The 27,428-nt window shown below is 41.1% G+C and overlaps 1 protein-coding gene across 2 annotated transcripts; it reads right to left on the bottom strand.

Moving 5' to 3' along the window:
* Positions 1 to 257: 257 nt before the first annotated feature.
* On the bottom strand, positions 258 to 25,936 carry c1qtnf12 (C1q and TNF related 12). 2 transcript variants are annotated; one of them, XM_061840491.1, is made up of 8 exons: positions 25,622 to 25,936; positions 12,540 to 12,644; positions 11,873 to 11,984; positions 11,591 to 11,778; positions 8,968 to 9,076; positions 6,078 to 6,171; positions 3,170 to 3,248; positions 258 to 1,075 (listed from the first exon to the last, which is right to left on the bottom strand). In XM_061840491.1, exons 1-8 carry the CDS (start codon positions 25,796 to 25,798, stop codon positions 977 to 979), a joined length of 963 nt encoding a protein of 320 aa, XP_061696475.1. In that variant the 5' UTR covers positions 25,799 to 25,936; the 3' UTR covers positions 258 to 976. The 2 variants fall into 2 exon arrangements, with proteins under 2 accessions (XP_061696475.1, XP_061696483.1); XM_061840499.1 differs by lacking the exon at positions 12,540 to 12,644.
* Positions 25,937 to 27,428: the final 1,492 nt, after the last annotated feature.

The following is a 27,428-nucleotide window of genomic DNA, read 5'->3' on the forward strand; positions in this document are numbered from 1 at the left end:
CGCCGTAATCATGGTAGCCTAAATGCTAATTAGAACTTTGAACTGAATAGTTTCTGGAGGTTTTGTGATGGCAAAAGTTCCAACTATTTTAAAATGAGGTACTTTGGAGGTCAGTGTTCTTGAATGGGTTGTGTTGAATTATAAACAGACCATTTTGTAAATGTGACAAAGTGTGCAAATACAAATGTATCCTCTTTATTATTGTCACTACAATGTGGAGTGACTATGTCAGTTGCATCCAATACAAACATACCAGCATAGTACAATACAGTAAAAAGATATAATTTTATTGCTGCAGGAATCTGTCAAATACCATAAGAGTGATACATTTTCTCAAACATAAATATGAAAAAGTATAATCCTAAGGAATCTTGTGCACTAATGATAAATTACAAATGTATGGCAGGAATATATAACAGTCACTGATATACAGCCTGCTGATGCATTTGGGCAGGATCAAATCAACATTTCTGTGACATCGAATAGTGTTGCGATAACAACCACACTCTTAAACAAAACACCTTTAGGTGCTGTGTTTTTACCATCTCAGCAACACTCACAACTAATGTAAAAAATAGATATATACTGGATTATTATTAATTGTTCGAGAAAATGCACTAAAGACAGTTTGAGTCATATATATATATGTATATACGTATATATACAGAAAGAAGTTCATATTCATTCTATGTTGTACAGTACGTGGAGTAAAAAGACTCATAAGCACAACAATAACGTTTGACATGTTCAGGTCATTTTACTGGTGAAGCAGCACAACCTGGTCCAAGGGAGAGGCAGTGAAATAGAAACCACAACTCACTTTAGCTCCGCCCACTTCAACCCACAACTTATCACACAGCGTCGGGTCAAAAGTCAGTTGGAACTCGCTCGGAACGTGGCCGTGCTTGCTGTCGTATTGTGGCGCCCGTAAGCGGTTCGTTCGAAGACAACGATCGCAGTTTGCCACGACGTGACGCTACACCCCGAGGAGCACACCCATGAAGTCGGAGCCGTTCTGTATCGTAATAGAGGCCCCGGCTGCGTTGTCCACAAAGATGGAGGTGTATTGGCCGTCCTGCAAAGGGGCAACAAATTCTGTGACGCATTATTCCATACATTCCATCAATGTATGAACTACAGAACTTTACAAAATGTAATTGTCTTATGTAATCCATCCATCCATCCATCCATCCAATTTATTAGCTGCTGATCCTCACGAGGGTCATGGGAGTGCTGGAGCCTATCCCAGCTGTCAACGGGCAGGAAGCGGGGTACACCCTTAACTGGTCGCCAGCCAATCGCAGGGCACATCGAGACAAACAGTCTCACTCACAATCACACCTTTCAGCAATCAGCAATTTAGCGTGTCCAATTAATGTTGCATGTTTTTGGGATGTGGGAGGAAACCGGAATGCACAGAGAAAGCCCACGCAGGCATGAGGAGAACATGCAAACTCCGCACAGGTGGGGCAGCGAACGGACACAAGTCCTCAGAACTGTGAGGCCAACGCTTTACCAGCTGACCCACCGCACTGCCCTGTCATAAACCTATGATGTCAAAATGAAAGGTCTAGCATGTGTACTGAAGCTTTAGAGCAGCGGTCACCAACACAGTGCCCGCGGGCGCATAGTTGCCTCCAAGGACCACCCAAGGTGCCCGCGAGGCATGTTCTGAAAATAGCACAGATCAGAAATTGTTGTTATTATTATTATTATTTGTGATTTAAAATTTGAATCTGACTTCCTTACATTAATTTATTTGCAAATAATGTCTTATTATTGAAAGTATTTATATATTTCTAATGTATAAGAATTGTGAAGGTTTGCCACAAACATGTAGCCCTTCATACGATCAGTGCTCACAAAGTAGCCCTCAGCCCCGAAAAGGTTGGTGACCCCTCCTTTAGAGCATGAGTGGTTTACATACATTAGTGCTAGCACTAGCCTGCTCGGCTACAAAAAAAAATATGTTGCCTGCTTGTAAGCCACATTGTATTAAAAGCATGTGAACATACTTTCAGGTGTTTTTGAAAGGACAGCCCATTCACGAGTACCGGTGACGATGCCACACTGTTCCAATTTTTTTCTTTTTTCCCCAACACAATGCAATACATGGGTGCAAGCTATTGTTGCTGTTGTCTCCATGGTAATGGGTATATCGAGTCACGTTGATTGGTGTGTGTTTGATTTGACAAGATAAAGGTCAGCGATCATAAAAGGCAGGATATGGTGCTATCAGAATAAATGCTGTGGGGTGTTGCCACTCCATGTCATAAATGATGTGGTGAGCTGGATCTGGTCCTTGGGCCTTGAGTTTGACACCTGTGTCTTAAATCATTCAAAAGCTCTAAAACTGCATTGCTGGATAGGAGATATGTCATGATAATGTTTGTCTCTGGCATTTGAGAAATGTAAATGCTAGCGGAAAAGATGTGTTCCGCCTGTTATTGTGCCTGCCCTTCTCATCATGGTTCCACACAGCAGTTCCGTTTGCAGCTGCCCTTTAGATATGCTCTTTAAAGACACAAAATCAACCGTAGCAATTTGGCTCGGGTTTGACGCATGCCTAAATGCTGTATTTTCATATGCTTTTCAAACAATGTGCAAATAAACCTGGTGGTAATTTTGAACATTTGGCAGAAACAAACGTTCATGCAGCTGTTTAGAAGATCCGCTCCAACATCTATTTGCTCAAAGCAATGAAATTTGTGCCAGTTTTTAACAGTCAAACCTTTAGAAAATCAGGCTTCATAAGAGTAGTAAGATCCTTTGTTGATTTGTTTTCCTTGTCACTGTGGGGTCTTTTAAATAAAATGAAATTTAATAAAATAAAAATAGTTAAGACGTTAAAAAAAAAACACATATGCATGTAGAGTAACATCACATCGGCTATGGGAAGTTGAGCGACATCCAGACCTCCTGCACAGTTTTTCTGAGCTGCACTTGTTTGTTCAATTCAACACAGGTATGCAAACAGGAGTTCAAAACATCCAGAGATACTTTCACATCCCATTAAGAATACTATTTTAAAAACAGCTAACTAGTCAATTGGTTTGCACGATAGTCAATCGATGACATTTACACTAATCAAATGTCTGTTTGTCCCTGACCAAAGCAAACCACAAAAAGTATGTAGAGCTCCGTTAAAAATGAACCACAGTTGACTCACCTGGAGCTCCAAGAGTCCCTGAACGCTCACAGTGAAGATCCGACTGTTACTTTCCAAGCCAACAATCATCTCCAATGAGCTGTAAGATAAAAATTGTGTTTCAATCACTATTATTGTATACAGGAGACCTTCTCATTGGTATACAATACAATGTTAAGTTGCGTCGGACTTTGCATAGGAAGGAGTTTTTTTAAAGGCTTTCTGAAGCTTTAGCTTCGGAAATAAAAGGCAGGTAACCAAAACAAACTCCATTTCAATGAAGTTGGAATGTGTAAACTCATTTTGAACTGACGATACGTGCACCTGCTCAGTGATTACTTGGTTTCCCCAATAGCAGCCAATGAGCAAGCGTGTGTCACAACATAAACAGACCAATTCTTTTCAGGTTAAGACTCAGCCGTTTACTGCAACTCAAAGGAAAACAGGCCCCTACTTTTTAACTTGTCCTGTTCAGCTGAACACAAGTAACATTACACCGTTATTTTTGGATGGAAGGGGCCATCTCCAAACTGTTCTCGAAAAGCTCGAAATGTACAAAATATTAGCTCCTGAGCTTCTTCAACAGGAACACTGAATGCTTGATGAGATTCTAGACAGTCAAAGAGTCTGAGGATGACCCCTTCCTGTTCCAAAATGTCTATGCACCAGTGCACAAAACAAGGTGCATAAAGGCACAGGTGAGAGAATTTGTGCGGATGAACTGCACAAAGTCCTGCCCTCAACCCGATACATCACCTTTGAGTTGATTACAAGTGGACAATGAGCAATCCCTCCTCATCCATCATCAGTGTGTAACCTCACAAATACAGTATGCTCCTGGAAAACTGGGCAAAGAGTCCCATAAACTCACTGCTAAACCTTCTTGAAAGCATTCCTACAAGAGTTCAAGCTGTTACTCCTGCAAAGGCTAGTCCAACATTATATCATATAGATTTAGAATGGTCTATCACTTAAAATCATGCAAGTCAAGGCAGGTGAGCGAATGACTTTTGGTCTTACAGTGTAGGAGGATGGATGGGTGAATTCCCAACTCTTTTTTTCTTTTTCGTTTTTTTTTTTCAAGTATGCAGATTTGCAGCGTTCGACATAGTCCAACATGAGCGCTACATGTCCAGACATTCAAACGGAATTTTCTCAGTGCCACTGTACTCTCAAATAAGTGTCGAGAACAAGAATTTTAACTGACGCTTTGTGTGCTTTCAAATAGGAAATTCCAAATTGGTTCCACACATACCGAAACGGTGCAAAAACTCAGACATGAATTCAAGTAGCGCTTGTCAGCAGTAAAATAACATTGTACATTGCAAAGTAAACAAATTGACAAATGGAGAATGTTATGAATGTTAAACTGCCACGGCGGTCAGATTTATTTGCTTCTGAATAAATATCTAACTATGTTATAAAGGTTGATGCATGTAAAGAATGTGAAAATGAAAAAAAACTATAAACAGGAAAAATTGCGCGAACGAAGCCAACTCATATTCAAAATAATAACAAACAATGTCACCCTATGTATCGACCTTTTCAGTGTTTTATAGTTTACTACTGATGGTCGTTTTCTCATTTTGATACTTAATAGACAGCAAAAGATTTAGAATGTTAAAAGATAAAATACATATGCAAAAAGCATCATCTCAACTCCAGACTTTAATTGAAACACTACAATAAAATGCTTAGCTCACCATATGTACTTGCCCTCAAATTTATTTTAAATAATAAGATAGTTTCGATTTTTAGAAAAATGTTATGTGGTGCTTTGCAATGGATTAAAAAAACAAAGTAACCCTCGTAAAAATTGGCTGAGAAATAATCAGGTTCAGACTTAATTTTAAAGTCTTTGCAATGCCTTTAACAAGAACATCGACCTTTCCAACATTGCTGCCAGACAACCACATCAGTAAGTTGGTCTGCCACAGCACGCTGCCGAATAGTTTTCATTTATATGGTCAGAACTGTTACATACTGTACAATTGTACTGTGGCAACTTGAATAATGTTTAATTTGATAACACAAGACATGAAACGACACCGTACCACACGATGATGCGTCGATTACTCCACTTAAAGTGCTGAATGTTAATGTGGCGGCATTGACTCAGCAGGGGCTTGTTATGGCGTCTCCCACTAATAAGATAATTACACACTTGGCGCAATCGAGCTAATTCCCAGTGTATGTATCAGATCCGATATAAAATGTCTTCTAAGCTAAGCTATATCAAGTTCTTTCATCATTATTATTATCAGTAGTAGTATCCATCCATATTCTTTACAGCTTGTCCTCACAAGGGTCACCGGTCAGCTGGAGCCTATTCCAGCTGTCTGAGAGGTGGGGCACATCGTGAAATCCCCGCCGACCCATCTAGGGCACATAGAAATCAACATCCATTCATATTCACACCTATGGGGAAATGAGATCCTTCGTTTAACCAACCATACATGATTTTGGGATGCGGGATGAAGCCGGAATACCCAGAGAAAACCCACACTGGCATAGGGAGAATATGCAAACTCCACACAGGCAGGATTTGAACCCCAGTCCTCAGAACTGTGAGGCAGACACTCTAACCAGTCGTTCACCAGCTGTACTGCCAGTACTATTATTATTATTTTTATTATTCTTGTCATTATATCATATCACCCTGTTTTGGGTCATCCAACAAATGGTCTTTCTCGGTCTTTTAAAACCTCGATCAAATTTCGCAAGTCTTTCCAAAATTAGGTCATGGCCTCAGCCTGAACATTTTCTTAAGTTACATTATAGCTCCAGTTTATTTCTAGAACTGATTATTATATACATTATCATCATGTTTGTGAAGAAATGTGTTTAACAATCTACAAATATCTAATCTTAATCAGCGCCCAGATTGGATTTTGTTTTGCTCTTGAGATTCACCTTGTGTGATACTTACGTGTATCTGTGGCAAAGTGACTCGATGCAGATTAAGACACGGACATTGTCCCTGGCCTTCAACTGGCTCTTGCTTTTCTTCACTTCACTGTGATCTGGAAAAAGTTCACATTTATTTATTGTTATATCAAAAGCAACACCACTGCATTTATGTACATTAGAAATTGGACCATAGTAAAGCTCCATCATTGTTTCAGAAGATTATGTTAAAACACAGACAAATGTTTTTTAATTTAGCGTGTGCTTTTGCTCTCGTCGTTGTAGGTTAACAACTTAACAACTTTACCACAGTGGGTTAAAAGTGTCTTACTTCATACTTTGAAGGAAGGTCTGTGGTGATAAAGCGACCTTTTGAAAATCAATTTTGTTTTAAATGTTTTCTTAAATAGTTAAGTTCAATCGTTTGATTGTTAGTATCCACAACAACATCATACACTTCCAAGTCTACACAGAATCCGTCAATGCTTACATGAGGAAGTGCATTGAGAATATTACCGTCTCCACAACCATTTCCATCAGGGCCAATCAAAAGTCATGGCTCACAAGGGAAGTCCACAGGCTCCTGAAGGCCAAGAATGCTGCCTTCAGAATGAACGAGGTGAGCCGAAGGAAAGCCAGGGCCTACCTGTCATGTGGCATCGGAGAAGCTAAGACAGTCAGGCCCTGTCTGACAGACATGCCACCCCCTCCCCACCAAGACCTGCGACAACTCCTCTTCTCTGCTGGATCAGCTGGCTTTGCTTGCTTTGAGGCAGACAACAACACCCCAGCACAGAAGATCCCTTCACCTCCAAGTGACCACATGCTGCTGCTGTCTCTGGAGAGAGTGTGGCAATCACTCAGAAGTACCAACACAAGGAAAGCCTCCGAACCAGACAACATTCCTGGTCATGTCCTGCGAGACTGCACAGATGAGCTCACAGATGAACTCACAGACATCTGCAACACCTCACTGACCCAAGCCGATGTCCCAACCTGCCTCAAGCCACCATCATCATCCTGGTCCCAAAGAAGCCATCTCCCTTCTGTTATGTATGTTCTGTAATGACTACCGCCTGGTTGCACTCACTCCCATTATTATGGAGTGCTTTGAGCACCCAGTCATGAAGCACATCGATGCTCCTCACCCCCACCCCCACTCTGGACTCCTGCCAGTTATTAGCATATTGGTCCAACTGACCGATGATCCTATCTCCATAGCCTTCCACTTAGGCCTCACCTACTAGGAGACCAAAGACTCACATGTCAGGATGCAGTTCATCAACTTCAACTCAGCATTCAACACCATCATGCCCCAGCAGCTCATCCTCAAACAAGACCGGCTGGGACTCAATAACTTCCTGTGCAACTGGCCGTTCAACTTCCTGATGAGGAGACCGGAGGCAATTCTGGTTGGCAGCAACACTTCCAGCACCATCATGTTGAACACAGAAGCCCTCCAAGGATGTGTGCTCAGCCCCATCCTCTTCACTCTGCTGACCAATGACTGCACACCCCTCATGCAGCTCCAACATCTTCATCAAGTTTGAAGACTAAATAAAGTAACTGGTGGATCTCTCAACAACAACGATGAAACAAGCTACAGGAGTGAGGTGAGCTGCTTAGCTATGTGGTGCAAGGACAACAATCTTCGTCTGAACAAGGAGAAGACTAAGGAGATCATAGTTGGCTTCAGGAGAAGGCATACTCAGCATCCTCCACTAAACATCATCAGTGCTACAGTAGAGTGGGTGAGCAGAGCCGAATTCCTAGGTGTACACATCTTCGAAGACTTATCCTGGATCACTAACACCACAGCACTGGCCAAACAGGCCCCCACAGCGGCTGTACTTCCTGTGGAAACTGAAAAGTGTGAAATCCCAGTCCCCAATGATGATCTTCTACAGAGGGATGATCGAGAGCATCCTGTGCAGCAGAATTACCGTGTGGCATAGCGCCTGCACTAACTGCCGCAAGATCCTGCAGCACACTGTGAGAGCAGCTGAAATGATCATATATGTTTTTCTCCCCTCTCTTCTGGACATTTATCACACCCACCTCACTTTCAAGGGCACCAGCATCGCAGGTGACCCCTCTCCCCCATCCCACTGCCTCTTCAGTATGCGGCCATCAGGGAGGAGACTGCAGCGCTTTCTGGCCAAAACTAGCAGGCTCAAAGAGTTTCTTCCACTAGGCAGTCAGCATGCTCATCTCCCTCTCTGACTTGCCTCATTTCCCCTCCCAGGCACACATTACCACTGAATCTAAATCATAAATTCAGCTCATGCACAAACCACACTTTAAGCACTGTATTTGTGTTACCCTTGCAGCACTGTCTACATTACCAAACTGATTATTCTGCTACACTGGTAATAAACGTCTATAATTTAATATACCCTCCATAATACTCAACTACGTACATTGCTGCTCATAATGTCAATAGCAGACATATATTTGTATATGGGAGTTGCAGTTCCTCATGTTAATTTAGCCAGATTGACAATATTGTTTATATTGTTTCTAATGTAATAACGTACATATTTTACACAGAGCAGTTTATTTATCTTTATTTACCTTCATTTATTTATTTATTTTAACTGTTTAGTTTGGTTGGTTATTACACCACCCCAGGTCTGAGAGGAATGCAATTTCGGGTATGTTGTACGTCATGTCAGATCTGACAATAAAGTTACTTGAATTGGCATTAACCAAACAAGCCATCAAAAAATGTTACATATTCTTACAAAAAAAACAAGAAATTTGTACCAGGGACAACTTGCATTCACCTTAACATAACAACAACAATTCTCAAACACATAACTCATGCATTATACAATCAGGTTGAATATCAAGTTATGAAGCAGCATGTGTGGCCCGTAACTACATCTTTAATAGTAGGTGTTTTGATTTACCAATGTGGACATTGGCAGAGAACTGGTAGATGCCTGTGATGGGGGCGGTGAATCTGCCAGTAGCCTGGTCCATGCCTGACCCTCTCAGGAAGGCTCCCTTAGCTGGTGGCTGAAATCATAGTGACATCATAGACGGAATTTTACAAATAACAGATAATAATTGATGATAAAGTATTATGTATGGAGGTACGGACTGGAAAGGAAAGGAATGAAGATTAGCCGAAGTAAAACAGAATATATGTGATTGAATGAGAGGGGCGGAGGAGGAAGAGGGAAGGTGGACGACTTCAAATACTCATCAATACAGAGCAATGGAGAGTGTGGTAAGGAAGTGAAGAAACTGGTTCAAGCGGAGTGGAACAGTTGCCGGAAGGTGTCTGGTGTTCTATGCGACAGAAGAGTCTCCGCCAGGATCAAGGGCAAAGTTTATAAAACAGTGGTGAGGCTGGCCATGATGTACGGATTAGAGACAGTGGCGCTGAAGAAACAACAGGAAGCAGAACTAAAGGTGTCAGAAATGAAGATGCTGAGGTTCTTGCTTGATGTGAACAAGTTGGATAGGATTAAAAACAAGCTCATTAGAGGGACAGCCAAGACAAGGTTAGAGAGAGCAGACTTCAATGGTTTGGACATGTTCAGAGGCAAGGGAGTGAGTATATTGGTGGAAGGGTGCTGAAGATGGAGCTGGCAGGCAAAAGAGCGAGAGGAAGACCAAAGAAAAGGTTGATGGATGTTGTGAGGGAGGACATGAGGACAGTGGGTGTTAGAGAGGAGGATGCACAAGATGGCTTAGATGGAAAAAGATGACACGCTGTGGCGACCCCTAACGGGACAAGCTGAAAGAAAAAGAAGAAGAAGAATTGATGAGAAGTTATGTGAGAGAGTTTGAGAATAAGGAAACACACAAGTTGGGAACCTAGAATCCAGTTCATTTGTCTAGCTTGGCTAATCGAGGCCCATGTTACCCTTCCTCATACATGGGACCATATCATAGAAAAGTCATGTAATTAATGCCTCGCCAATAGTTGGGACAGCTAAGTTCCAAGATTGAGTTTATCTGTGTGGATGGCCTCGGTTCCATGCTTTCTAGTATTTTCTACGTTTTGTGTTTTTCATTCATCTTTTTGGTGACAACTTTAATAATTACATGGACAATTTAGTAGGCTAGACTACAGTAGCATATGGTGAAGCATATGCCATCTCTCAGTGAAAAGAAGAGAGACAAAATCCTCCATGCATATGTTCTAAACCCTAGATGTATTCAATAACTCATGGGTCTCATCTGTTTACAGGCTACATGTTGTTCCGGCACCATGATGATGTTTAGGGTTGCTTGAAAAAATGTTCTGTTTCATTTTACAGTTGGATTCGTACTACTACCGAAAAGCTTCAGGTAAAGTTAGGAAGGGCTGAAATGTCTGGTACCAAAGTTTGATCGCGAACAAAGCAGATGAAATCAACATAATATTTGATTAAAAACAAAAAGATTCCACGAGGGGACCTTGTTTTTTTCAACTATCTGAGCAAGTCACAACTCCACACAGCTAGCCCCCGGCCTGTCCACCTCCGTCTATAAAGAATCTGCTATGCTACCCTTGTCAACAGCTTTCTTCCACTACAGCAAGCTGTTTCTTAAAGTGTCTATTTCTGTCCTCTCCAAACTTTATTCCAAGTCACAGACAGAGTGGCTTTTGTGTGCTGTCCAGAAAGTGATGTGTGGAATTGAACTGATATTTTGGTTGGTCTTTGGGTGGAACTTGAGGCTTCAGCATGCCAGTTCCCACTGCAGGGGACGATGCCTCACACAAATTAAACAATGACTACCAAACACTAAACTCTCTCCACAACAGGCTTACCAGTGAAAAGTAAGTGGGCCAGAAACAACATTTTCGAGAACAAATCTTCAAGTTCTGTCCACAGTTTCACAGGGAATAAAAAAAAAAAAGATAACAATATAATTTATCAGATTATATTTATCTGTATTTAGAGGAAAATATATTTAAGTTGGGAAATACATTTTTTGAAGATCCAAAAAAGATTCATTTTGACAAAAGCACATCTAAGTCGAGCCTCATAAATATATATAAATATACCACTTTAAAATTAGCTCAACAGGGGTGCTAGAGCTCCTCAATGTAAGGCTTTTTTAGGCAATCGTTAGCCTGAAGAAAAACATTTTCTGGAAAGGGCACAACAAGAACATAAAATGAAAAACATTGTGAATTACAATATATAGTTGACCATAAATTAGTCAAACTAAAAGCATATGAAAAAACAGTGAAGAATGTTTGAAGAACTGTAGACGCTATGACCGCTTCCAAAACAGACAATTTAAAGAAATGTCCCTAAGCACAGGGAATATAGGATCGCCAATTAACCCAACATAAAAGTTTTCAGAATGTGCCAGGAAGTCAGACTATTTAGAGTAAGCCCACATAAGAGCACACACAGGACGGCCTGAGCCAAGATTTGAACACAGACTCTCAGAAATGTGAGGCAAACGTGTTAACAACTTCACACTGTGCTACCCACATATGAACATGCAAAAAAATAAAAATATTACTAAGGACTTTGCTTCAGTCATGCAGCAAGTGGAGCGTAGTTGTGAACGTTTGCAACATACTGTTTGAAAATTCTGGAGCTCCACCAGAGTCTTCTTGTCCACAACTATGGGTCCCTTGAGTTTGCAGTGGAAAGCCTCATCTATCCTCCTGTAGGAGGTCATGCCTTCCTGCAATGTGAGGAGAGCCACGGGCAGCTGGCTGGAAGAGGGTTGTCGATCCACAGCCACCGCTCGTCTCTCCGTAGCCTCTGTTAGGAACACAAGATCGTCACCAACGAGGTCCAGCGGATACTATTTTCGCAGATTATTTGTCCTACATTGACCGGACAACCGAGCAATTACCTTTTATCATTTCTTTGAACTCTTGGAGGAGAACTTCCTGGGTGACCTCGGCTCCAGGTGAGCCGGGTGGTCCTTGTGGGCCCGGAGGACCTGGAGGACCAGGTGGGCCTGGCTAGGGTAAGGACAGACACTGAACTTTAGGAACCAAACAGCTCACCAAAGTTCACATTTTTAGAGAGTAACTCCTCAAGTGTCATGCGTGTGTAGGTGGGAATTAAGGCCAGATGGAAAATAAAATAACAACAATAGAGGGTGTATTTCTTCTTGACAAGTGGCTCTTTATTTCAAGAAGAATCCAACCTTAGGCATTTGTCTTCTTGGCATTCTGGAAGTGACCATTCAATGTCCATAAATCAACACACTGCATTACGTGTCTAGCTCTGGCCTTTGGGTACCCTGCCAGAGCTCTTGGTGCATTCATGAACGGATGCAAAAAAGAAAAAGTGGTATGGTATGGAACAAGCAAATGCATGTTTCAGTCTCATTTTATTTTATCCGCAACCCTTGTGAGGATAAGAGGCTCGGATAATGGATGGATCTTATTTAATCTTTTAACTCAAGGAGATATTAGCAAACAGAACCAAACGTTATTGCTTGATGGAAATGAAGCATTTTTGGATACATTTTTTTCAAGAGTGCAATGCTCTCTGCCATCTTCTGGGTTTACCAGAGGTCTTTTCCTTTTGCGACATTTTGCTGGGAAGTTGCCAACAGGTCTTTTGACAAAGTCCATCCATGATCCCAATGGATCCACTCTCTGGTTGTCAGAAACCTGCAACGAGAAGGTAATATTGCCTTGGATTTGCAAAGAAGGAGGAACAGTCTTAGGTAAAGTTATAGTGAGCCCATCTGTGAAAGCTGTATATTTTTATATTTGAAGAACTATTTTCCAAAACACAACAAGCAACAAATTTAGAAAAGACTGACCTTGCCATTCTTTTTTGTGTACACTGTATTAGGTTTTGTTCAGGCTGAGTGGATAAATCACATTTCCTGGATTAGTCACATTTGATTCTTAGCATGACGGAAAAGAGCTCTTGATTTGCATTATTAAATCATGGGATTTTCCAAACAGGACAAATTGTTTTCAATAACCATCAGCATTCAAAGTTACAGTTTGAAGTGTATTCAATGTATTCTGGCCAAAATAGAGGAAACTAGGAACAAAGGATCAATATAAAAAATAATTAATTGGTTTGTGTTTTGGAGTCAATGTTAATGAAGTCAATAAATTCCATGCAAGTTATATTTAATGTTTTTCCTATGCCATAGGGAAAACCTGAGCCTTGCAAAAATGCCGTTTCCTGTTGATTTGAAGTGTAAAATAAAGTTAGTTGGCGAATGTTTGCCATGTATCATCAGACTGCCTGATAAACTGATGCGGAAATTGTGAAGCTAAAGTTTAATTCACAATCATTATTTATTTGTAGAAAAATAAATGTTGCCTCCAAATAAACATCTTCTTGGTAATAGTTACCTGGTATTTTCAGCAGTCATATATTAAGAAGTATTTTAAACTTATATACATATTTTGTCGACATAATGTAGAATACAGAATTAGATCATAATACCGTCATAATATATAATATATGATAAATGTATGTTAGTAAATGCATACCTGAAGGACTATTTAAGATTTTTTAATAGTAATTTTAAAGGTCCAATTAAACTAAGGAAGACTTTCTGTCTCTCTTGCACCATTTCCTTTAACGAGAAAAATGAAATGTGGCTTTTTGGTTAACCATTTTCAGTTTGGCCAGCGGCCTTTTAAAACAATCAATTACTGTAATGCGAATTTTGTCCCTCTATATTTTTTTTTTTTTGACTCATGTGCCACATCAAATCCTAATTTCCCAAACAGCCTCAGACAAATATAAACAAAGTGAATGATTTCTGGAATGTTCCCTAAGCACGCTGGTGAAAAACATCTTTGCAATGCATTTGTCTGTGAACTGTCATCGTTCGTTATTGTAATAGTATGCAGTATAGCCCTACTTCACTTGATTAAATTGAGTTAGTCTATTTGATATGTACGTATAATTATCTGAAACAACTCACTCATAATAGGTTCGTGCACAACCCCCGTTGGTTAAACACGAAATGTTCCAAGGTATCTGGACACAACCTTCTCATGCATTATACTGCATATTTTGATTTATGTCAAACGAGAGCCTGAATGAATTCCAGTTGCATCAATCTTAAGCAGCCTTTCACCAAATGTCAAAGTCTTTTGCAGTCGAGATAGATGAGGAGATAAAGACGAGCCACGAAAGGTGAGTCGTCTGAGATGGAATTTGTTTAGGTTTGGCAGCGGGACGCAGATCACTTATCTGCAAAACCAACACACAATTTTTTTTTTCACTGTACAAGACCTGCCTCTTGTTCCACTGCAATAAAAAAACTGACTTCTTGTTTGCCTTCTCAATGTGCTGGAATTAAAAAAAAAAAATTCCCCTCAAATATTTGGAGTTTCTCTTCTGTTTGACAGGAGACTAAATAAACAAGTTAACATGTTGGATTTTCTTCAGTTTTTTTTTTCTTTTTACTTCTGAGTCTGGGAAACATACAAAAGCAATGAAAATGAGAACTTATAGGACTACTTTTCCAGCCTCCAATACACTTTCCATAAAATAGAGCCTAGTAGAGGTTTTCCATTGAGAGGTTTTAAGAATAAGAACAGTTTTACAGGGTGATTATGTACTTTTTTTTCCTCAGTAGCCAGCAGTCAGTGTTAACATAGCAACTCTAAGACTAGGAAATTGAGTTCTCATTTTTTCCTCAACAAGCATGAAATAAACAACAAGACATGTTTGAATTATTGTTATCATCCCTGGTTATCTTGGCAGCCAAATAGTGATAGTCAGAAAGTGAGCAAACAATAAAGTATTTCTCAAGCCAAGCAGCCATTGTGGTAAAGGCTCTGGGTCGCGTCCCATTATGTTTTGTCAATTGGAGCCAAAACCCAGATTGCCCTTGCAAGACCGTGGCTTCTATGTTAGAGTTGTGAAGTGGAAAGCAAAAACTTTCAAATGAAAGTGTTAAAACCTCATCCATGTATTCACATCTTGTGGGAAATGAAAGGTTAGATTAGTTAAGTTCTACTAGTTTACACTCGTATGTCTAATCATTGTTGTTAGTTGTTTATAAAGATTTAGGATTTTGATTTTGATAATGCAAAAACAATTTCTACATCTACTTGATTTAATATTTCTTATGGAGAGGGGGAGTTAAAATCTAACAAAAATTGAAGGGTGGGCCACAAAATTACCGTTTGTAATTATAGCATTTCTATTTGATGAAAATTCCTAAACAGAATTTTCCCAAATTTTTAATATCATGGAAAAGTTTATTGACTTGGATAATTCCATAAAAATGTCATTGATTGTTGAGTCAGGGCCCACAATTTAAAAGATTTCAAGAATTTTTTTGTTTATGTTTTACAAAATTTGAGATTCTCACTAATGAAACCCACAAAATAAAATAAAAAAGTAATATAGTGAAGAAATCAGCCAAAATTTTGCAGGCCATAAATGATTTATTTATTCAATTCAGAGGACCTGCAAAGGTTTCCCAGATGTCATTAAATTGCTCCAGTTTGGTTCAATGGTCTCAATAGGGTTCAATATGGTGAAAACCGTCAGAATTGGGAACTGGCCAGAAGACCATCATTGATGCCCCCCATAGGATGAGCAGGCCACAAACATTCATAGGGAAGAAGATTGTCTGTATACAGAGTGATTTGTCCAAAGATATCAATGGAAAATGTGGTGTAAGGGCAAAATGTGGCAGATGAAGATGCACCAGCAAAAGAGATGACCATGGGTTTCACCTCATTATCAAACTGAGAAGATTTAAGAATCTAGATGCAGAGAGAGTGGAATGACGTGGAGTCACAGCTTCAAAAACCACCACATTCAGATGCGTCCGGGAGATGGGAAAGACCTTTAACACTTTAGGTGTGACTGTCCATCCATCTTTTATTGGGGCCGCTTATCCACAAAAGGGTCATGGGAGCGTCGGAGCCAACCTTCTTTAGGACAGGATGCGGAGTGCACCCTGAACAAACACCTGTTCTTTAGATAATTTAGAGTGTCCAATTAATGCATATTTTTGGGATGTGGGAGGAAACCGGAGTGCCCGGAGAAAAGCCATGCAGGCATGGGGGAGAACATGCAAATTCCAAACTGGTGGGGCCAGGATTTGAACCCAAGTTCACAGAACTGTAAGGCCAACCCTCTACAGCTGTGCCACCATGTCACCTCCATAAATATTAGTTGATGGTATGTTAGTATTTGAACCCTGAAGCCATTTTTGGGACATCAGGAGAGCAAATTCCACAGTAAGTCGAAGCTTCACATTGGTCATGTCATTGAGTAAACTTATGAGGCATTGGAGCATTGGTTTTGCCTGCATAAAAAGAAAGGCAGCATATAATTAACAGGAGTTCATCCATACACCGAGATCGTTCTTGTTAAAACACACACACACATGCAGGCATCATTATAATTAAGATATTAAAACTTTACCCCTCAAGGATTTTCTGTACTCAAGGACGAACGCCAACAGCAAATGTAATTATTGACTTCATTTATGTGCTTAAAATCACAGTTATTACTGGAGTTCAATCATCATCTTAAAGAATGATGAACTTGTTCCATTCTAATGCTTCTCCTTATTTATGGTTGTGAACCGTTCGACCGCAGTGGGGTGCTCTGATGGCTTGAACACCTTATGTGCTTTTTACACAAGGATTTTATTTCAGTTAAACATTGATTTACACTCCATGCTTAACTGGCGTATTGCAGAATTGTTGCGGTCAGGACAATAATGTGATAATATTGTATTGTGAGTCCTTTTGTGATTCCCATCCCTGTTGTGCATCCGTGTAAAGTAGTCAGTGTAGACATGCATGTGCAAATCCAACAATTCACAATTAGTATTTTTTGACTCCGCTTCCCTCCAACATCCCAAAAACATGCACAGTAGGTTGACTGAAGACACTAAAATGTCCATAGATGTGAATGTGAGTCTGTGGTTGTTTGTTTATATGTACCCCGCGATTGGCTGGCAACAAGTTCAGGGTGGAGCTCGCCTCCTGCCTGCAGTTAGCTGGGATAGGCTCGAGCACTCCTGTGACCCTTGTGAGGATAAGTGGATCAGAAAATGGATGGATGCAACAGGAGTGTGCCAAATTTTCTAAACGACTGCTACAATTAACATTTACAGTCAAATGACAGACTAGAAGCATTGAAAAGGATTGCGATTTGTCACATTGAATTTTAACCCTAACCTTGATTGTTTGTTTTTATGGAAAGAGGAGAGAAGCTGTCAGAATGTCAGGTGGTGTAGGTGGGCAGTGTTTTGTCTTGCTAACTAGTGGGTAAGAGTTGGAAAAAATGGAGTCCAGGTTGGAGGAGCCCAAGAGAATTTTGATTGCATGCAAGTCCTGAAATGTGGGAGGAGAGGGGGGGGGTGTAACTACACTTTTTATACAGTTTTCACTGTACATTGAACAGTCTGGTGTCTTCAAATGGAGATGAAGCGGGCCTTGGTACCAGTCTGACAGCTGACAATGAACACTATCGATGCACGAGTGCCTGGAAGTAACTTCGTCTGTCAGCAACCCAAACCGGGAGAACGTGTCACGTCGTCTGCCTGAAGATGAGTAGTTCGTTCTCGGCAGCGTTTACCTTTCTCAGTGTCGCTCCAGGCCATGCCACGGATACGCTAGTCTGGAACTGATCCCCGACAAGTTTGGGACCATTTACAAAACACGCTTTTAAACTAAGAACAAATAAAAATGGAGTTGCTTGCCTGTTTGCTTTTATGAAAAGAGCAAAACAACACAGTTGTCGTAAATATTGATAGCGATCTGACATGAATGAGGACAACCAAAACAAGGGACCCCTGTGGTATTTTTGCATATTTACTGCTACTCCATCAACAGTCAAGTTACATTCTGTTCTGATGATGCTAGCCACTGCTCAGCAAGCATAGTAACAGTGTTGTCACTCATTTCTGCAGGTCCACGTGGCAGGAAATGGGTTTGATAATATTGCCATCTTTATGTAAAACATTTAAAAAATTCATTATGGAAAAATTCCGATTTTTAAGAGGTCACTGTCAGGTAACCCTTCCCTTATCCTACATTACATTGAAAATGGTACAGTCGCCCTTTTTGAACATAGAGAAACATCTATCCATCCATTTTTTTCTGCTTATCCTCACAAGGGTCGCAGGAAGTGCTGGAGGCGGGATACACCCTGAACCGGTTGCCAGCCAATGGCAGGGCACATAGAGACAAACAGCCACATTCACAATCACACTTAGGGGTAATTTAGAGTGTCCAATTAATGTTGCAGGATTTTGGGATGTGGGAGGAAACCTGAGAGCCCGGAGAAACCCCCCGCAGGCACGGGGAGAACATCTAAACTCCACACAGGCAGGGCTGGGATCGAACCCGTGTCCTCAGAACTGTGGGGCTAATGATTTATTAGCTGAGCTACCGTGCCGCCCAAAGAGAAACAATAAATAAATAAATAGAATGAAACGTGGCATGCCACGGATGAGTTATTTTGGACCTTATGACATTAAAACAAACAAAAAAAAACATCGAAATGCAAACCAAAAGCATTTGACATGGTGGTTCCATACTGAAATCATCCAACCACGAGGTACTGAGGTACAATCTCCCCCATATACTGCATATTATCATTTGTACTAATAAAATCATACTCTTTAAAAGACTCCTTACTTAAATTAAACACCAAATATTTGCTGCCCCCCCCCAGAAACACATACATATCATGACTTTAGGAAATAATGTCAATATTCACTACTACAAAACTACAAAGTCACAAACTACAAAATCACTCAATGTATACAAAGCAACCGAATTATCAATTTTCTGAGCTGCTTAACATAATAATTACTGTTATTATTTACAGAAGCCTTATACTGTATTTTACCTCAAACAAAATCACGATCTGGCAATATAAATATTCCTTCGAGTTGATGTGTTTGTGGGGTGAGGCTGGGGAATTTGGTTGAATTTTTATGATGCCATAAAAGCAAAAATGTGGCTGGCACAACAGTACCCTGAGACTTCATTTCAAGCATCTCCTGTTTTTTTTTTTTTCCATGAATTTTACTTCATTTTACAAGTGCTTGCGCATGTGTTGGCGCACAGGGGCAGAGAGCCATGTTTTGTTGCTGATAAAAGTGTTGCACAGGCAGGCTTGAGGCTAGATAGACAGGATGATGAAGATCCGTCTAATCCTCTTGTTATTTTCCATGCCTGTGCTGCACCCTGTGCAGTCATCCATGCATGGCTGAAAGGGGATCACAGTGCACCCATCACGACCTGAGAGGCAGGGATCCTGGGGAGGTACAAGATAAGAGCATCCTGCTAACCTGAGTGCATCCAATTTTTTTACAGTACATGAGACAAATTATCTCTGAAGATTGCCTGTTGTGAATGTTTGAGAATATTGTTCCTGTCCGAAGAAACTCTCATTCAATGTAAGTCCTCAAGCCGATTGCCCCTGAAATCATACAATTTGAAAATCCATCCATAATTCTAGGGAAATATTCAACATCATGCGACGTCAGCATCTCATGAGAGTTCATTTCAGTAAGCACAAAGTTGCTTTTTGTGGGTTTCTTACAGCGCATAATCCAGTCGGCGTCAACAAGGGACATTAAGAGAAATGAGACACGGCAAGTTACTGAGCGTGAAGTCAGCCGAATCAAATTCAAATCAGCAACAGGATCCAGGATCGGCTCTTGGCATCAAATCCTTAGATAACCATGAATAAGTATTGAATAAGAGGCTCTGGTAGAGGCCTCACCTTTGTTTCACTCCAGCACTTTATGGCCACACCAAGTGTAATGTTTGACTTGACTCGAGATTCTTTGGTCCTCTCAACAATGATAGACAGCTCACAATTTTTTTTTTTTTTTTTGAAGAGCAATGAAGGTTGCAGTGTCTTAAAGAGGTTAAATTGGGACAATGAGAGAGGTTCAGGCAAAATTATTATTTTTTTTTTAAAACATAAAACAAGTCCTCATCTCAATATTGTGATTTTAGTACCTTCAAGGAAAATGATGTGAGGGTTCCCCACTGCAAACAGCCCACACGCAGGATTGGTCATCCTGGAAGTGTTTCCACTTGGCATGAAGGGGTAAAAAATGTAAATGTTTGGCCAGTTTGACATCAACTATTTCATGCAAGGGTGCCTCGACCAGACATGCTCTTTTTCTTGCCATGTGTCGAGCGATAACAAACTAAATAAGCAGTCTGAGTTGTTTCAGGGAACACTTTTGCCTCTGAAAGCAGAAAATTTTGGCAACGGCGAGGTAATGTTTTTTTTTTAATTGTTATTTTTAGTTTATGTGATGCTAGAAGTTCAGGTCGTCATCAGAGGTGACACCATTTGGCAAAGACAGTCTTCTGGCATTGACCTGCATCATTAGGGGGGCCGTTTGTGCCATGACAGCTATTTAAATGTTTCACAGACAGATGACGGTGTTGCCGCAATAATATTTGTTCACACAGTTCCAAAAGTGAATAAAAGCAATGTCACTTTGTAAACAAACGCATCACACATGCATATCAACAGCTCTAACTCCCAGGTCTCTCGAATAGACTTCATCAACGTATGAGTAGGTTTAAAATGTAATGTACTTTATTTACTGTAGAACTTGGCAATTTGTTTGATCCTCAGACAACTGATCCTTAAAAGTGCTGACTGGTCCTTGGACTTGCTCCGCACATTCTGACTGAACGCAACAACTTTTTTCTTACAAATTTAACTGTATTTTTTGAACAAATGTAATGGCAAACTTTTTAAAACAAAAAATTAACACCAGAAATTGCCAACAAATCTCTTTATTATGACAGAGAAGTGTTTCATACTTTAATACAAATCCCAGGAAATGTTTTCACTTCTTTGTTACTTTGTTACTTGTGTGTGTGTGTGTGTGTGGTGTGTGTGTGTGTGTGTGTGTGTGTGTGTGTGTGTGGTGTGTGTGTGTGTGTGTGTGTGTGTGTGTGTGTGTCTGAGAAGGTTTTTAAGCGGTTAGTGCATTTATGGAACAAAATTACCATGCATAACTTTATTATACACAAATATCATCCATCCATCCATTTTCTGAGGCGCTTATTCTCATAAGGGTCACAGGAGTGCTGGAGCCTATCCCACCTGTCAATGGGCAGGAGGCGGGATACAGCCTGAACTGGTTGCCAGCCAATCGCAGGGCACACGGAGACATACAATTGCACTCACAATCAGACTTGGAGCAATTTAGAGTGTCCAATCAATGTTGCATACTTTTTGGGATGTGGGAGGAAACCGTAGTGCCCAGAGAAAACCCACGCAGGCATGGGGAGAACATGCAAACTCCACACAGGCGGGTCCGGGATTGAACCCGGGACCTCAGAACTGTGAAGCCAAAGCTTTCCAGTTCCTCCACCGTGCCGCCATACACAAATACCTTACAAATAAAATTTACTTAATTAAAGATACGCAATTTCACTTTAAAATTTCAAACAAATTGATGTCTAAATTATGTTAATTACAAAGTTTCTTTGAATCCTACTAGAGGACCGGTTGACCAATTAGGGTGGCCCTTAGTTGTCTTTGGGTGTGGACTTCTGAGGCCTAGTTGCCCTAAAATTCTGTTAGCCATATTAGCAAGTGGTGTTCTGTCATTGTTACAATTGTAAGATACCTGTGCAAGGATATACTCAAGACTGAGCACGGCTATAGTTTATCATTTCAATGTTGGTGTTGTTTTCAATTTTCAAACTTTGCACTTTGAGACCAGTTTTCAGTTTAAAAAAAGGTTTTGTGTAAAGTCTTTGGATGGATTATGTTAAGTCCAGTCTGAGTGTGAGAGATCAACCCAATGTTAGTCGGCAGAGACAAGGTAGGGTTTGAAGTGGCGCTAATCCTAACCAAAATGTTCTCTTTCAGGATCCATCGGAACAGGTTTTGAACTTACACAGTAGGTTGTCCCACTTTTCAGAGCTGTGCCACCCCATGATTGGATGTCCCAGACTCAGTGGAGTCAGACAGGGTCACTGACTGACAGAATCAATTGACTGGGAAGAACACCACCACGGTTTTTAAAATATCCGCCCACCTAACGCTCCCAGGAATTACATCATGGCACACGGCCTACTATGGTGGAACGTCGGCTAGGGTAGGTAGGTGTTGGAAAGACATTTGTGAAAACAAAACACCCCCGGACCCTTTGGGATGGGACAGAGGAGTGGAATCTGAGCGGGTTATAATCTTCGGCAGACTTGAGAGCTGACACAAGGTCATTCTTCATTGGTTCTGCTTTTACAGCGTGGTCCAAGCCAAATAAACAGCAGCGGACCACAACCACCTACATGGTGTTTCATAGATACAAAGGAGAACTCACTGCTTGTTTCCACGGGAGTAAGATTCCAAAGGTAGGGACTGAAGGGAAAGAAAGCTGGTATATAGGACAGTATGAGTTGTATGCCAACAGAATGGGTGGGCTGAACACAAGCAACTTACCCTGGTGGAAAACCTTCACAAATATTCATCGCCAGCAATAAACCAAAAAGCAAACACCCTCACATTCATAGCTGAGCTGCCCTTGAGCAAGGGACCCAATTTCTCTCGATGCTGGAAATCTGGTGTTTACTACTGGTAGAGTCAAATCCACATAAAATATTTGTGGAAATACACCTACTATCTATTAGAGTTGGAGCTTTGGTCTCAAGAGCTCAAAAGGGGAACATTTCATCCAAAACGTAATAGAATCCGACAAACACAACCAGTGATCTGAAATCTAATGGGTAAAAGTATCTGAACATTGTAAATGGGATTTTCCTCATTATATCAAAATTCCTACCAAATGCACTGGCTGGATCACATCCAGATGAAACAGTTTCCTGTTAAAGTTGTGACTGCATAAAACACCACATTTGGTTTAAACTGGACAACAGACTACTAAAATAATTCTCTACAAATGTTGTACATTTTGAAATTAGCTTTTTGTTTTGATCCTGATGGAGTACAGGCTGTGCTCCTAATGACAGGTGTGGTTTGATTCAAAAGAACTCAGGTTCAATTTCTCTCATAGTGCTGAACAGTAACATTTATCCTGGATCCAGATCCTGGTCAAGATGTTTTCCAGTACCTTTGCTCTAGTTCACAATACCCATCCATCTAATGTCTGAAACACTTATCCTCACAAAGGTCATGGTAGTGTTGCAGGCAATCTCAGCTATCTTCAGGCAGTAGGTGCCGTACACCTTGAACTGGTTGCCAGCCAATCGCAGGTCACAAAGAAACAAACAACTAATTACCCTTACAATCACACCTAGGGACAATTTATAAAACACAACATATATAATTTATTTGTCTTCAGTCTTGACCTATTCATAACATTACGATTGAGAATTTATGTCTCGACTAAATTAATTCGGAAAGCTCCTCAGGGGGTGAGGAAAAGTTTGCCTACTCCTGAAAAGAACCTCTGAATTTTGCTCTTATCTGGAGTATTTTTGCAGGTTTTAAGGTTGTTCAACAGATGTTTCAACGTCATCAAGAGTTCATTTCTCTGATATTAAAGCATTGAATAACTTCTCCTGGGAACTTTACTCCTGGAGAAGGCTCTCAGTGACTGTTTGGATTAATTTACCATAGGTTGCCATGTCCTTAGCCGCCACAGACTCCAGGTTTACCTCCTTGGGCACTTTGTCCGAGAGACGGATGAGTATCAGCTGTATGTCAACTGGCTGCAGTGACTTTTTGACTTTTTGCAGAAAACCTTTGCTCAATTTCACCAGACTATGCTGTAACAACATGGTACTGTGTGACGCTCAAGAATGGTCTTCAGAAACTAATGATTCAAAATCCTTGTCCTGTCAAATGACAGTTTTAAGTTGGCACTAGTCTTCCACTTCCTGGGCTCTATCTCCATACAGGGGAGCCTCTGTGAGACGTTTCTGATAGCATCTTCTATAATGTTAACAAAATATCTATATCGACTGTTTTGTGCTTCATCTGCCTGTGTTTTTGATTGCTTACTTACTCGGAGGCACAGCGCTCCTGATTTTTCTCAACATATAGCAACATCAGCCTGCATTCTCTTAAAATCCAACAACTTAAACATTTAAGAGTAGGGGGGCATTTGGGATGGAGCTTGGAAGGGACGCCATAGGATTAAGTATACCTGCAGAAGTGCCTTGAAGACTTAATAGGAACTTGATGTTCGACCAACTATATCAGTTGTCAGCTTCTCAAATTACATTTGTGAGAACCTGACAAACCTTTTCATGGGGAGCAAGACTTGGCAGTGGGTTGGCTGTACACTTGATGTCTCAATGTCTTCTGAATCAACCTCAGGTCAAAAGCAAGCCTTTCTGGGCCTCTGCTGTTCCTGACTATATCTGAGCTATCGTGAAGGTCATCTACAACAGTTGTGACAATGTCAGACACTGTGCCATTACCATCTGGTGGGGAGGGTTCTTCAGTCAAAAACCTGCAGGTTTAGTGTCTTTCCATTTAGACCATTTGTGGAGGATTTGAAATACTGCCTCAGCTTGTCTCATCCATTCATTTGATTTAAGGGAAAAGGATTACTTTTGACTTGGCAGCTCCTCCATCTATATTGGGTAAGTATGGCAATGTCGTGGACTGACAGCTGATCCCAGCACGGTCCAAGAGACCAAGGTGTCAATATAACACAAGCCACATGAATCTACAATTCACCATAAGCAAGAGGTACAATCTGGTAAAGCATTTTGAGAGTGGTAAAAATGTCAAGGCATTAGATGCCATGGATGTAGATGATGTGGGACCAGCGAATGAGCAACAATCTCGATTACTGAAGTCAAAGTATATGTATATATATATATGTGTATACCCTTTGGGAAATCCCATTTGATATCAGTAAGTCGAACCTGTTGACATAATCGCACAGGTACACTGGGATACTAAGCACTGTGCACACACACGCATGCAAATGCACAACTCATTGAGCCCTCCAGGACAGGAGTTACCCGATCAACCCTTGTATCGCCGAGCAGCTGGTGCACCGGTATAATCGTTTTCAGGGCATCGATGGAGAGTTTATTTAGTCATCTCTGTGAACATGTCTGCCAGAGTTCCATCTGTGCCAGAGTCACAATCACCTGCAGCCAGCAGGCACCACTGAGCTGGCAAGATTTTTGCAAAATGTCTCGACACAATTGAGAGAAGAGTCCGCTGCTCCATAGCCAAAAACAAAACTTGACTGTCGAATGATCATCTTCGAGCTTGGTCATTACTCAGCCTCGAAAAAAAAAAAACTCCCACAGCATTGAATAACAATAATAATAATAATGGGAAGAAGAAGCAGAAAAAGAAGAAAAACGAGAAGGTAATTTTTGTCTGAGATTAAAGCCTGCAACTGACCTTATTTGTCTCCAGAGTGGTTGAAGGACATTCACACTAGACTTCACACTAATTGATGCTCTGATCAGTTTTTTGCAGTTCACATTCCTGGCATACCCGTGGAAGTCATCCATTAAGAATTTCACACATTTCGATGTGGCCTGCTGAGGTCTGACCTAAGAGGTCACACCTGTCCCCAGCAACCATTTAGCTTTTCCGTTTGGGGACTGCAAAACGCTGAGAAACCTGTTCATGTCACTTATCGCCGTTATTTAAAAGAAATAGCAATGCAGTACAATTATATGTTGGTTTTAAGGGTTCTAGTCACTACCTTGGGAATTCCAGATTCTTCTTCGCTGTTGGACAGAGTCACGTTGTAGGTCTCCGTGTGTTGCAGTGGTGTCTCCTTGAGCTTTTTCCTCTCCTTTTTAGCTGCTACTCCATCCAAGATGCAGTAGGTCCAACACATTGCAAGCACCACAACAAGGGGAGCAGTCCCACACCACATGTCCAACAAATTTCACCTGGATTTTGATGGAGACTGAATACTCTTGAGGTGGCGTCTATTTTAGGATGCTCACCAACCCAGCGTCCTGAATGATGAGAAGGAGCCAAAGAGAACACAGCAAGTCCAAGAGACAGTCACACTGACTACTGCAGCTGGGACCCCCCCACCCCCCCACCCAGTCCCCCTCACCCACCTCGGCCACTTGGTGCAGGCTTACTCAACTATGAAATGTTTCAAGCAGAATGCTCCGAGGGAATGACACATGGGCTCGGATCTGACAGCAAATAAACCCATTAGTGAGATTTTTCACGCTTTCTGCTCTGTTGGGGGGTGAGCTGAAAGATGGGAGGTAGGGGGCTAAGGAGGTCTACCAGAAGATGAAGAAGCAGAGAGGAGGGGCATCAAAAATCTGAGGGTTTGCAGCGGCTGCTTCTTCTCACACTCTCACTGTGCAGCGGATCCGGCAAAGTGATGTGGTAATTGTTAAAAGGCGAAGGTCAGCAAAAGTCGGGGTTGGCAAAAAGATGTTGCCGTCTTTTAGTGCGTCCACTCGTGGGACAATTGGAGACAGAGGTCTGAGGTCCAGTCTTTCAAAACTCTTCCCAGTGGTTCCTCTTAAAAATTCCTTTGCACAATCATAGGGTCGAGCTGCAATCTTTCTACCGCATGGCACTCAGGTGCCCTGGTGGTTCGCTGAAGGTCGCCCCCCCCCCCTCCAGCAAACTCACATCTGTTTGACATCAGATGCCAGGAATGAGTTTTGCTGCTGTTCGCTGTGTAGCCATGTTCTCCCCTGTTCACTTTCTGAGCATCCAGGAGGAGCACTGTGGAGTTTTTATAATGAGCTGTCCTCCCACCCCTCTTCTTTGCTGTTGGCAAGCACACAAGTTGGCCCAGGTCTGTTTTATCTCACCTGAAGCACAAGAGCTTCTTTGGCAGCAACTTGTTTTTGCATGAGAGGTGTGTTCGGACGTGTGGATCTCCAAAACGCTATTCTCACTTCCAAGTTGCCTTGAGCAGATTCTTCTAATCTTAGATTTAATAAATCTATTGATGAGATGAAGGATTGTGCTAAATGGCAGTTTGGCAATTAAATAAAAAAAAGGAAATAACTGGTTGGGGAGTGTTATCTGGTAAGTACAACTATCAGTACAAAGATGTGTAAAAGATAGTTGTATCGCAAGTCAAAATACTCACTTCTCAACAGTTTTTAGGCATGCAATATTATATATTTTAGCATTGTGCCACCCAGTGGCATAATCGTAAAGTACAGTACAACTTTTTAAAAACACTGACCTTTCCAATATGGCTCCTAATAAGGGCGTCATTATGGATAACTACATAACACCCCCTGGTTGCGCTAAAATGAAATGTCAAAGTGGAGCAATAAAAGCAAATAAACACTTGTGAGCACCCTTAAATCCAGCCCAAACGCTCCGAACAAATGAGTCTTTATTTCCCTTAATCTGGCTCCGGCAATCCCGCAACCCTTGTGAGGATATGTGGCTCAGAAAATGGATGGATGGATTTGACTTAATTGCGACGAATTACTCTGCTTGGACCTTCTGATACTATTTAATGGTCTCAAATACTTTAAGGGTTGAAAGTGGGAGCCATTTTGTACTGTACA

Source organism: Syngnathoides biaculeatus, chromosome 2, assembly GCF_019802595.1.
Source record: "Syngnathoides biaculeatus isolate LvHL_M chromosome 2, ASM1980259v1, whole genome shotgun sequence".
Taxonomy (NCBI): domain Eukaryota; kingdom Metazoa; phylum Chordata; class Actinopteri; order Syngnathiformes; family Syngnathidae; genus Syngnathoides; species Syngnathoides biaculeatus.